The 13,591-nt window shown below is 43.6% G+C and overlaps 1 protein-coding gene across 1 annotated transcript; it reads right to left on the reverse strand.

Annotated features, from left to right (window-relative positions):
- Positions 1 to 944: 944 nt before the first annotated feature.
- On the reverse strand, positions 945 to 11,769 carry PCDH18 (protocadherin 18). The gene is made up of 4 exons (XM_077476912.1): positions 8,875 to 11,769; positions 8,168 to 8,253; positions 7,906 to 8,075; positions 945 to 1,864 (listed from the first exon to the last, which is right to left on the reverse strand). The coding sequence occupies exons 1-4, from the start codon at positions 11,359 to 11,361 to the stop codon at positions 1,176 to 1,178; spliced, it is 3,432 nt and encodes a 1,143-aa protein (XP_077333038.1). The 5' UTR covers positions 11,362 to 11,769; the 3' UTR covers positions 945 to 1,175.
- Between the last annotated feature and the right edge of the window lie 1,822 nt (positions 11,770 to 13,591).

A 13,591-nucleotide genomic window follows, 5' to 3' on the forward strand; every position in this document is an offset into this window, starting at 1 on the left:
AAAAAGCCTGGCCGGCAAGTCAACATAGACAGATGTGCATCTGTCACACTAACCCAAATGCTCTTTGTAGTTGTATACACTCTTGGAATCTTTGAAACCATTGTAAACATATGCACATAATAGTGATTGCAATGTCAGAACTGAAGCTTACACAAATCTGTTAATTACCCCACTAAAATTCGAAGGAAAATGACTGCACATAGCAATAAGGTAGTCAGAAATGACCACCACTTGCTGGTCCTTACCGGTGGGGTATAATTATCTTAAGCCTTTACTACCAAACCCCTGTAACCTAAGGAGTGTGTATATAACAGAGAGAGGGGCATAAAAGCCATAACATCTAATCAGCCCAGGGGGCATACAGTAATCACTGTTGGTTCAGAGGCTGAACCACACCCAGCCCCTAGTCTTGATGAGGATAAAGTTGGAAAAGAAAGAACATGCCCATAAGCTTTTATATAACTGCGGAGTTATGCAAAATAATGACATTCTTGTCCCACACCCATGATAACATCAACACTTCTTGAGAAAGGACAGTGGGAAGACCTTGGGGGGTTGGTTGTAGAAGGTAGGTTTGCAATTTAACTTTCAGCATCTCTTTGTAATAATAAACCAGCTGGTCACTTACCTTTTTGTTTTCTTAAAAATCCTGTTAAGAACAACAGAAGATAAAATGTATATAAACTGTGACAACATTTTATTTTTAGTGTAAAATTGAACAAGTAGTAATCATATCTACAAGTGGCAGATATATATATATATAAAAAAAAGTTGTACCTTAATAATAAAAAAATGTACCTTAAACGTGGATTGCATATTTAAACTATAGAGCCTCAAAAACTTGAAAAACTTGACTTGAACCTGGCATTTACACATATCTCATTTGTATTTATAAATCAGGATATCCTAAAATGTCTTCATGCAGTAAAACATGCCGTACGAAATACAAAAATAGAAATTTATTTATTCTTAAATTACACATAAATATAAGATACAAATGTATTTTTAAAATACAGATAGCAATAGTCACACTTGTTTTGTGTACATATGAAAATACAGCATTTGAATATTTAACATACACCAACACATTTTTAGAAATGCAACTGTCAATAAGTTTTTTTTGATTGTTCCAAAACTCCATTATTACGGAAAAAAATGTAAAAATGTGAAGTGTCTTAATTTTGCCTCACGTCTTGAAGCAATTTGTTAATTTCTGCCACAAGTTCACTAGCATCCATAAGTTCGTGTTTACCATCATTGAGATGATTGAGGACATTGTCAAAGTCATCCTCCTCATAGTTCTCTGGTATTTCCTCCATAGCTGGCAACCACTTAGAGGACGGCTGGGCACTGGAATGATTTCCTAAAGAAGGTCCACCAACATTGTTGGGATTTTGGAAATGTGTGTTAGCTGCCCATGCAGCAACCCCTTGGGGGTAACTTAAAGTCTTAGTAGGCACTTGCCCTTTCCTTCGCTCTAAAGAGTTTGAACGGTCAACTTCACTACATTCAGTGTAGTTGTCTAAAGATGGAGGTAGCAAGCGTTGGAAAACACTACTCATTTCAGTGAGGAGGGAAGAAGTGCAAGCTTCGGCTGACTCCTCATCCTGGACCTCTTTACCAAATGTGGAAAAACTCTTCTTCTTCTCATTCTGATCTATAGGAAGCACTTCCTCTTCGGGTACAGGGGTCGGCTGCTGGGTTTGTTGCTGGTTATTTGGCTGAGGCTGCTGAAGGGTCTGGACTTCTTCTCCGGGGATGAACATGTTGTTTCTGTAATCTGCTGATGGGGAAGGAAGAGGTGGCATCCAGCATTGATCAGAGTGTCCTAGAACACGGCATTCATCTGTACAGAATCTCATAACTAAAAGAGAAAGAAAGAAATGTTAAGACTTTGCATGCAGCTATGGCGTACAGTATCCTATCACAACACCAACTTTATTTAAATATACAATGAGAACTACTGTATATATTATACTAGCTATGCCAAAGCGACTTCTGCCAATAGCTCAAAGTAACCAATCAGAAATGGCCCTGTTTATTTATTACAGGTACTTATAGAGCTCCATCAATTTACACAGTACTTTACATATATATTGTACATTTACATCAGTCCCTGCCCTCAAGGAGCTTACAATCTAAGGTTCCTAGCTCACATTTATACATACACATACTAGGGCTACTCTAGATAGGAGTCAATTAACCTATCAGTAAATGTTTGGAGTGTGGGAGGAAACTGGAGGACCCGGAGGAAACCCACGCAGGCACATGGAAAACACGCAAACTCCATGTAGGTAGGGATTCGAACCAACAACCCTAGTGCTCCTAGGTGAAAATGTGTGTGTGTATACCTAACAACACAAATGGGGATGATTTGTTAAAATTGGAACACTCAGAATATGGTGCAGTTGTGCATGACAGCCAATCAGCTTCTAACTTCAGCTTGTTCAATTAAGCTTTGACAATAAAACCTGGAAGCTAATTGATTTTTATGCAGAGGTGCACCAGATTTTGCACTCTCCAGTTTTAGTAAATAACCCCCATATGTTTTAGTCTTATTTAATAAAGAAGTGCAGAGCATTTATATGGCATTTAAATGTCCAATCACAGCCAGTCACATGTAAACACAGAAATGCCAGTAATCGACTCTCGTCGACAGAGTGTGTGGCGAGGCGAGCCGATCAGCGGCATCTCCTCGCAGGCACATCCAGACATGTAATCAGGGCATTGATCATCAGTGTCCTGATTATAATACACCACCACCAGTGCCAGCAATCAGTGCCCACCAGTGCCAGGAATCAGTGCCCACAAGTGCCACCAATCAGTGCACATTAGTGATGCCAGTCATTGCTGGCTATTAGTGCCGCCTATCAGTGCTGCCCATCATTGCTGCCCATCAGAGCCCATCAGTTGCACCTAGCAGTGCCTATTCATACCGCCTATCTGTGCTGCCTATCAGTCTCCATCAGTGCCACCTATCAGTGACCACCGGTGCCACCCATCAGTGCCAGATATCAGTGCTCATGAGTCCCACATATCAGTACCACCTATCAGTGCCAATAGGTGCAGCATATTATTGCCTCCTCATTAGTGCCACCTAATCAGTGCCCGTAAGTGCCGCCTCTTCAGTGCCCATAAGTGCCACCTCATCAGTGCAGCCTATCAGTGCCTATCAGTGCCCATTATTGAAAGGGAAAAATCTACTGACAGAAACTAAGAAAAAAAATTTTTTCACAATTTTCATTTTCATTTTTTTTTTGTAAAAAAAAAAAAAAAAAAAAAAAAACAGCACTGATTAAATACCACCAAAATAAAGCTCTATTTGTGTGAAGAAAATTATAAAAATTTCACATAGTTACAGTGTTGCATGACCACGCAATTGCCATTCAAAGTGTGACAACGCTGAAAGATGAAAATTGGCCTGGGCAGCAAAGGGGTAAAAGTGCCCTGAAGGCAAGTGGTTAAAGTTGTTCTTAAGACTAAACACGTTTAACCTTAATGCATTCCTTGCCATAAAAGTGAAGAATGTTTTTTGTTTTTTTTTCAGATTCATACTTACCTAGGTGGATGTAGCATCGGTCCGATGCTGCATCTGTCCCCTCGGTGCCTCTAACACTGAGAACTGAGTGATGGAACACCGCCGATTGCTCGGTTTTCATAGCTCCCAGAGCAGAGAGCTGCCCCCCTCCTCACTCATTGGAGCACTGGGCTGTAGAGTGGGAGTGGCCAGCTCGGGCTCTCAGTGGCTCGCTGTGAGGCTGAGCCGGATGTTGGTACAGGGATCTGGGCAGATCTGAGTCGTGATGCCGCTGAGCCTGGACCAACGCTGTGACATCAGCAGAGAGCGGACTTCAGTCCGTTCTCTGCTGAAAACAGGTCACAGGAGTGCGAAACGAACTGCGCATCTTTGATGCATAGGAGAAGTACAGCCAAACGAGCTTTTGCTGTACTTCTCCTTTAAGATAAAACATTTTTAGGCACCAGCATCCCCCTTCACCACCCTTTTACCTACCTGGGCCCTCATTGGATCCAACGCTGTGCTCCTCTTCAGTTTTCCCTCCCCTCACTTCTGGGTCTCGCTGGCTTTGCTGGTGCACCAGGAGCAATGGCTCCCAGTGCTGCCAAGCAAAGCCAGTGACGAGGGAGCAGGCGGGCGGGGCCGAGTGCCACTGTCTGTGTAAATGGATGCAGCAGTGGGGCTCGGAAGCAAACGGCTTCCCATGGGAGCACTGGAAATCACGTTAACAAAGAACTAAGATTATGGGAATGCCGCCATGTTGGCCCAAAGAGATTTTGTCTGTCACTTGTGCTCACTGTGGTCAACAGGTTTTGCTATGCAGTAGAGAAACCTGCTACCATTACTGCTGTAGCTAATCTTAGCTTACTATACTAAATGTGCCTATCCATACTTGGCTACAGAATTCAATATTGGTTCACAGATTTAATGTAACATTCTAGTTTTGCTTGAAGTAGAAGGAAAGGCGTCACAATGGGGGTTATTTAGGAAAGGCAAATCCACTTTGCACTGCAAGTGCATTTGGAAGTGCAGTCGCTCTAAATCTAAGGGGTAGATCTGAAATGAGGGGAAGCTCTGCTGATTTTATCATCCAATCATGTGCAAGCTAAAATGCTGGAAAATGTATATTCCTTGCATGTCCCCCTCAGATCTACAGCGACTTTACTTCCAAGTGCACTTGCAGTGCAAAGTGGATTGGCCTTTCGTAAATAACCCCCAATAAATCACCAGTTAAATGTTGCTTCGCTTTACTCTGGTCTACATTTTGTAATAAATCGCTTCCTGAATGCTGTTTTTTTTTCTTTTTTATATGTAGCCATGTGACATGAAAGTCCTGGCCCACTCCCATCTTTCTCCAGGCTGGCGGGTGGAAACCGTTCTACCAATTGACTATGCTTGGGATAACGCCACAGCTCCCTTCAATTCAACACTGTTTTCCGAGCCTTCATTGTACAGAGAAGCACTGGAATTTTGAAGCCACATGCACACCTCCCAACTTTCTGAAATGGGAAATGAGGGACACCTATTAGCAAAAATATGTAGACATAGGACACACCTCTGGCCACGCCCCCACCCCACACCTTAAAGGACAATTGTACAAACAAAATTGGTTAAACCCACAAGTGTTTTTTACCACTATTATTCCTTTTTATTGGCTTTTAGTATTTACAAATGCAGCAATTTAGAGATTGGATGAAAGGTTTAGCACTGCGAAACACTTTTTGATAGATAAATAGTACATTTTATATATATCTATAAAGATAACACCAAAATGAGGAACAAATGAGGAGGAATGATGGACAGAGGGACATTGCTCCAAATCAGGGACAGTCCCTCCAAATCAGGGATAGTTGGGAGATATGCACATGGGCCGTAAAGAAAAAAACTTAAAAACTACAAGGGTTGATTTGCTCAAACTAGAGAGTGCAAAATCTGGTTCAGCTTTGCATTGAAACCAATCAGCTTCCAGCTTTCTTTATCAAAGCTTAATTGAACAAGCTGAAGTTAGAAGCTGATTGGCCACCAGATTTTGCCCTCTCCGGATTTAGTAAATCAACCCCACAGTTTTTATAGTGATTTATTACAAAAGTTATACAGGGCAGAAATATTTAGCTGTTGAGCTATTGTGACACCAGTGATACCCCACTTTTAAGTACACAATGGGGGTTATTTACTAAAGCTGGAAAGTGCAAAATCAGGCTCACTTCTGCATAGAAACCAATGAGCTTCTAACCCCAGCTTGTTCAATTAAGCTTTGGTAATAAAACCTGGAAGCTCATTGTCATTGGTTTCTATGTAGAAGTGAGTCTAATGTTGCACTTTCCAGCTTTAGTAAATAAAGCCCATTGTGTACTTAAAAGTGGGGTATGCCTGTACTTAACGTTTGTGTGAAAAGAAAAATGGCAATCACAAATCCACATAAATTAGTTGTTGTTTTCTGAATGCCTCCCATGGGCGATTGTGTACCACTTCTATTAACCAAGCTCACCTTCTTGAAAACGTAAAGCACACTTATTACACAAGAAGCGAAATGAGTTTCCATAGAACTCATTCACCTAGAATCTATGAATTTCTTTGCTATCTGGAACTCTGTGCCACTCTGTTCCTAATCCATTTTCCATTCTGTGCATTGTGTTCTCATACATTACTTTTCTGGACACAGATTTAGCATAAGATATTCCAAGGATCACTTTTCATTTTCTAATATATGGCTATCATAAATTCATTTCCTTGCTGACAGCACCTGCTACAATACCACAGAACAAAATTACATTTTTTTTTTTTTTCGCTCTTCGCTGGAGTCGCTTTTGAGACCAAAATACCGTTATATTATTTCCTGCAAACTATAACATTTCTCAGCATTGCTACATTTTCTTTAAGACATCTGCTAAGCAATGACATGACTTTGCGTTACTAACGAGGTGCAGCCCGGGGGGGGGTTCAGCGCGGTGGTCGAATCTGTCACTAAGGGGTTAATGCAAATAATCCGAGCAAGTGGCATTATTAAATAAGGATGAAAAATAGCCCAGGTGTATTTGGTCGAAAAACGAACAGGCACCCTGGTCAAATTACTGAAGCAGTGCATTGGATAGGATGAAAAGGCAGGAGAAAACAATACAAGGGGACAGATGGCCTGGCTGAAATACGGCATACGACCACATTGAACATGGGTTCCATCTGCGGGACCCTTACAACTGAGGACAGCAGGAGCTGGGGGCTGTATGAAGGGAATGCTGTCACTATCTGTGGGGGAGGGCCCCCCAATTCATTGTTCTCCAAAGAACCCTTTGCACTAGCTGACATTCTTAAATAGATTAGTAAACACCCCTCTATGATACTTAACTTATGTGCTGCTGTCCTAGCTGCTGTTAGCTTAATAAAAGAGCATTGTTTAGGGCACAAACAAAATAAAGGCAGTAAAATCAGAACGGTGCCTTTGCAGAGGGTGACCTTGGAAGGATGGTGTGCTCCTGCAATGCATTCACGAGGATCATCTGTACCAGGTTTCACAAAAGACGCGTTTTTTTTTTTTTTTTTTTTGTAATCACTCAGCCAACCCCTTAATTCCTAGAATCGGGACATGTGGTAAATAAGTCTTACTCTTGGTGATTTGCGAACAAGTATTGATTGTTCAAATACCGAATCCCTAACCAGTCACTGACGCATCATGTGATACTTTCACAATTTGATTGTGGTTATGTCAGAACAAGTAACGAGGCTGAACTTTATTAGACTAGGATTTAACGAATCACATGTTCTGGCCAGATCCTGTGACAACTCCTAATAGAAAACTTCACGAACACGTACCAACAAACATAGAGAAACCCTTCACACCCAAGAACTGCTCTATAGTTAAACTGGTCCTTATACAAATAAGCACAGCACTGGGAAATGCTTTGTGTAAGATCAAACCTTTATAAAAATGTATAGCCTGGACGAGGAAGCATTGTTTGTGACGTGGCCCCCAAGGACATTGGCTTCTTTGTCCACCCCTTTGATCTGTTCACTTGAAGGTTAAGAGACCAAGGCTCTTTGGGAAATTGCTCAAAACATGTTCTCTCCCCACTGCCAACGCTAAAGTAGCACCAACTTCCCTGACATAACCTTTAAGCATCCATTCGCATGAGACTAAAACCTACTGCTTAGCTAAAACTGATTTTGCTTTGGGCAAAATGCTCAATATTGTGTCTGTCTCCACTCCTATACCAGCTGTGCTCTGTTGCTGAGAGCGGGCAGCAGCAGGCAAGGGAGAGAGCAGAGTTGAAAGGTTCTGTTGTGCTGTGCCTACGTATGTGGGCTTCTTTCTGTTCCCTCCTGGATCAGTCTGACAGCCAGGAAAAAAAAAAAAGCAGTACGTTAATTAGGTAGGAAATATCAGCAAAGCTTACTTGGAGGAATTCGGTGGCCATCAGTCATCAGGAAAAGTTCTCCAAACCCTTCACCTAGAAGTCTGTCAATTGGGGAATCTCTGCCCAGATCGTAATCGCTGTCTCCAGCTTCACTATCGCCACGTCCGCTGTCTTTTAGGCTAAATTTATCCATGTCTTGGAGGGCATATCTGCAAAGCAGGAAGAGAGCATGTTGGCGCTGGCATAACAGAAGAAAACACGGGTGATGTTTGTTAAAAAATAAAATGAGGTTTTAACTCACCTGTAGCTCCTTGAATATTTGTTTCCGCGAAAGCTTGGCCTTGGCTGATATTGGCCCTGGTGAAGCATGGAGAGCAATTGAGATACCTGTCAATGGAAATGATAGAAAATACATTTATAACGTCTAACTGGACAAAACAATAGGCAGAACCTACGTTTTTTACTATATGACTATAAACACAGCTAAGGGCAGTATACTGAATTCAGGCTAAAAGAACAAATGTTGGCATAATAACGTCCTAAAATGCATAAAGCTGTTATAAACTGCTTTGATGGAAATTAAAATTTACTTTCAGTTCTTATAGTGAACAAATGTATAAATCTAAAAAACACTGCAATATAAAAAAAAAAATCCTGTGGTTTAAGGGGGAGATTTACTAAAACTGTAACACTCAGAATCTGGTGCAGCTGTGCATGGTAGCCAATCAGCTTGTAACTTCAGCTTCTTCAATTAAGTTTTGACAATAAAACCTGGAAGCTGATTGGTTTCTAATCAGAGAGGCACCAGGTTCTAGTTTTAGTAAATCAACTCCTACATGTACTAGGAAAACAGGAAGGGGGCGAATTTAACATGGACTACTCCAACTACAAATGACCATGTACCACCCAATGGAATCGAGGATAACCCTACATGTACTAGGCTCAGACAAAGCATAACCCTCTTTGCCCAGAAGTTATTATACCTAAAGGGTAAGAGGCCTTATTTACCTCCACAGCAGGCGTAGCATGAGTCAGTTCCAGTGCAAATGTATCTGGTACATGATTAGATGATATTGTCATCAGGCTGTTGAGTGATTGGCGGCTGTGATTACTTTGCCTGCTGCTCATCTGGCCACGTTCCAAAGTAGGGGATGGGGAAGGAGAAGACCTATGATGGGATCTAATTGGCAGTGTACCATTCATGGTAGGCACTAGAGTAATGTCCCCTTTGTGGATTTGCCTGGAAGGCCTCTTTGGGTGATTTTGGTACGTAGATTCTGCCACTCTGCAGTTGTAAGATCGATTGTCCTTTTTTTCTCTGTTGCACCTCGTTGCAAAAATGACCATGATGACTAAAAGAACTGCACAGATAGCCCCCAAGGAAAAGATAATGATCATTGAGACATCCATTGAGGCCTGGTTAACATAACTTTCCTCAGTACTGCCAGCAGCATCAGGAGTTTCAATAATGTGGCATTTAAGAAGTGCTTTAGTGGTACGCTGAGGTGTCCCTTTGTCTTGAACTGACACTTGAAGCTCCCAGTCGTGGAAGTGGAAACTCTCCATACTCATATTAGTGTAGATTTCACAAGATCTGGGATCTATAATGAAAATGTCATATTCATTCCCTGATGTTATGGCACAACTAAGTTCAGAGTTCATGCCAGAGTCTCTGTCTGTGGCCCTAATTTTAGTGATCAAATATCCACTTTCTGCATCCCTTGGGACTGCAATCTTGGCTGTGCTATTGTGCAGAGTAGGAGTCACAATCACTGGGGCATTGTCATTTTCATCAACAACAGTAAGTACCACTGTAGCATTAGTGGTAAGCTGGGGAACTCCACTATCCCTTGCCTGGACGGTGAAGATAACCTGATTTACTTCTTCGTGGTCAAAGGCCCTGAGAGCATATATTGCACCATTTGAAGGGTCAATAGTCACATAAGTCGTTATGGAACTACCTTGAATGAAGCTTTCGGGAATGACATATGTCACCTGGCCATTTTCAGCTTGATCCGGATCTGTAGCCCTTACAGATGTGATATGGGCTCCAGGTGAATTGTTCTCCACGATGACAATCTCATATCTATTTGTCTGAAATTGTGGTGGGTTATCATTTTCATCACTTATTTGTACTGCAAAATGCTTGACTGTGGACAGACTTGGCAGCCCCCTGTCCTCAGCTATTACAGTCAGGCTGTACTCTGACCTTTTTTCTCTATCCAGCGTGGAATTTGTTAATATCAAATAGTTGTTTTCATAAGTCTTCTGCAGCTTAAACTGCCCATGGCCATGTAGTTTGCATAAAATTTCCCCATTAAGTCCTGAATCTTTATCATGCACCCTTACCAAGGCCACAAAGGTATCCAGAGGTGCACTCTCTGAAATATAAGCAATTTCTTTGCCAGTAGACATCAGATTGATATTGATTTCAGGTTTGTTATCGTTTACATCCACAACATTGATAATGATCTTACAGTGGCCAGGGATTGAGTTTGGACCCATGTCCTGGGCCTGGACATCAATCTCATACGATTTAGTTGTCTCATAGTCCACTTGCCTTAATAAAGTCAGCTGACCTTTCTCTGGATCCATCCTAAAGGTGTCAGTGATTTTGGGGGACACGTTGTTGTTGAATAAGTAAACCACTTTGCCATTGGCGCCCTCATCTGGGTCCGTAGCATTGAGGTCAATGAGCAGGGTCCCAACAGGGGAGTTCTCAGGTAACTGGATCACATAAGACTTTTGTTCAAAAGCTGGGCTGTTGTCATTGGAATCCGAAATGCTTATTTTAAGGATGGCTGAGCCGAACCTCTGGGGCACCCCCATATCCGATGCGGTCAACTGGAGCTCAAAGCTGGATTGAAGCTCCCTGTCCAGCTCCCGGACCACGATAAGTTCTGCGTATTTGGCGCCATCGGTTCTGGTCTTCACCTCAATTTTAAAATATTCATTTTCAGAAAGAGAATAGGTGTGGAGGGAATTCTCACCCACGTCAGGGTCAAAAGCGCTGTCCAGGGGGATCCTGGTACCCACAGCGGCACTCTCAGATATTTCAATGGGGATTAGAGACCTGGAAAAGTGGGGTGCATTGTCGTTGATATCCAACACCTCAACTTCTACATGGAAGAGCTGCAGATGATGGGTGGGCAAGGTGATGACATCGAACTCTATGGAGCAGTTTAGGTTCTTCTGACACAGCTGCTCCCTGTCGATCTTGTGGCCGATGGTGATCTCCCCGTTGTCCTCCTGGACCAAGAGCAGAGGTGGGTTGCCCGGCTGCATGGCTTTAAATCGGATGGCAGAGGGGTTGGGTAACTTGGACAACACATCAGCCACATCCTCGGCCAGCCTGGCCACCACGGAGCCCACCAGCTGCTCCTCGTAGATGCTGTACTTCAGGTTCTTACTGTGCCCACCTCGGATGGTGAAGAAAAAAGAGATCAAGAAGAAGAGCGACTTCATTTTCCTGGCGATCCCCCCAGAGCGATCCATCCAAGGAAGAGAGCCTGGATCCAGGTCACAGGAAAGGCATTGACCTGACCTGGGGGACTAGGTAAAGTTTGGGGGGGGGTCCTCACCGGCGCGATCTACTAAGCGGCAGTAATCCCATAGCAGCTGGAATCACATGAGGATGGCATTGCTCCATGGATTGCTCCTCTGGATGTGCGACCCCCCCTCTTCTCTTCCTTCTCTCTCTCCGCTCCGCTGCAGACTGAACCCCCCTGATTGCTGACTCCAGACTAAAAAATCTGGACAACTTCAACTCCAACTCAGACAAAGCTTCTCCTCTGCATGCGCTCCATCGCTCCCAGCCAATCAGCGCCTTCCCAAATCAAAGGACTGTGAAGTCACATTAGGAGCGGGGGAATGTGCTGCTGCGGGGGGGTGGAAGGAGAACAAGACACGGCTGGCTCCGCCCACTGCATTCACTTTTCAGAGGACACATTGCGGAGGATTCCAAAAAAAAAAAAAAAAAGAAACTTAAAGGCATTGTCCGTTCACCGATCGTTCTATCCGGGCGGAGGAGAGGAGGAGATCGTCCTTGCTGCAGCCGCTCCACCACCGACCAGCATTCTGCAGTGCGGAGCTCCTATCTCCGGAGCTTCAAGGATACCTCCACTTCTGCATCCACATTGGGAGGACACCTACTTTACAAAGGATCCACCTTCTCATTCACATAGCATGACTTCAAACATAGAAGTCCGAAACTCTCCACCACCCCCCTCCCCATTCCTGGACTCTACTTACCTCCAGGGGTGATTAGTGCCCCCCACATCTGAAAGCTCTGCTCTTCTTCCCCTGTCTTTGCTTAGACAGACCATATATTGTGCAATTTTCTTTCCTACAACCATGCGGTGAAGGTAAGATTAAACATGCGATTATTGCTAGCGGCTGTTGTAGCCACTAGGAATTATCACTGTGTTCTCCTGGTGGGGAACCCACCAACCCCTGGCTGCAGGAGAGAAAATCACACAAATCGCTCATCAACGCAGTCAGTGTTGGTAGGGCAATCCTTCCCACATAGGGTTGCCACCTCATCCCTTTAAACCCAAACGCATGTTAATTACACAGTTTCTGTGGCTAATTGAATGCAGGTGAGGGACTAAGTGAGTTTAGTTACCACCTTAATCGGCCACAGAACCTGTGTAATTAATATGTGTAGGTAACCCTACTCCTACAGCGCTATTTTATCCTGACAGTGGTAGGTTTGATAAAGCTTACCTATAGGGGCAAGGAATATCTCCTAAAGGTGCACCGTTACAGCCGGCCATAGACGGTGCTGAACCGATCGAGATTTGAACCATGCATGAGCAGGCTGAATACCCAGGTTAAACCACCGATCAACTTGAGCACAACCAGCCTGTTGGATTTTACATGTGACTATTGCTAGCAGCTGTTGTAGCCGCTAGCAATATTTCACTGTGTTCTGGCGGGGATGGCTTCCCTCCTGGTTGCAGGAAAGAAAATCACACAAATCGCCCAATAACGCAGTCAGTGTTGATGGGGGAATCCCTCCCACAGCGCTATTTTATTCTGACAGCGGTAGGTTTGATAAAGCTTACCTATAGGTGCAAGGGATATCTCCTAAAGGTGCACCATTTAAAGAGGAAGTAAAGCCAAACGAATAAAAAAATAGATCCTGCAAGGCAAAGGCATAATGAGCTAGTATTCATAGCATACTAGCTCATTATGAATAACTTACCTGAGATGGAAGCCCCCCCGAAGCAACCCTCGTTGTCCTCCGACACCCCCATCTATCCCAAAGTGACTTATGGGTATCGCTGATTTGGCGCTGTGACTGTCTGGAGCCGTGATGATGTCACTCCCACGCATGCGTTACGGGAGCCACCACTAACGGCATGATCGCCGTTAGCAGCAGAATGCTCAGTGCACCTGCGCCGCTGTATACGGTGCATGTGCCATAGACAGCGGTGCCTTTCTTTTGCAAATACCTCCTAAACTGTGTAGGTTTAGGAGACATTTCTTGTACCTACAGGTAAGCCTTAATCTAGGTTTACCTGTAGGTAAACGTGGTCTGTAAAGGTTTACAACCACGTTAAGCCGGCTATAGAGGGTGCTGAACCGACCGAGATTCAAACCATGCATGAGCAGACCGAATGTACTCAAGTTGATCGACCAATCAACTTGGGTACAACCAGCCTGTCGGATTCTACATGCAATTATTGCTAGCCGCTGTTGTAGCCCCTAGCAATAATCACTG

This window comes from Lithobates pipiens, unplaced genomic scaffold (genome assembly GCF_037356315.1).
Source record: "Lithobates pipiens isolate NorthernLeopardFrog02 unplaced genomic scaffold, aLitPip1_a1.2 Scaffold_13, whole genome shotgun sequence".
NCBI lineage: Eukaryota > Metazoa > Chordata > Amphibia > Anura > Ranidae > Lithobates > Lithobates pipiens.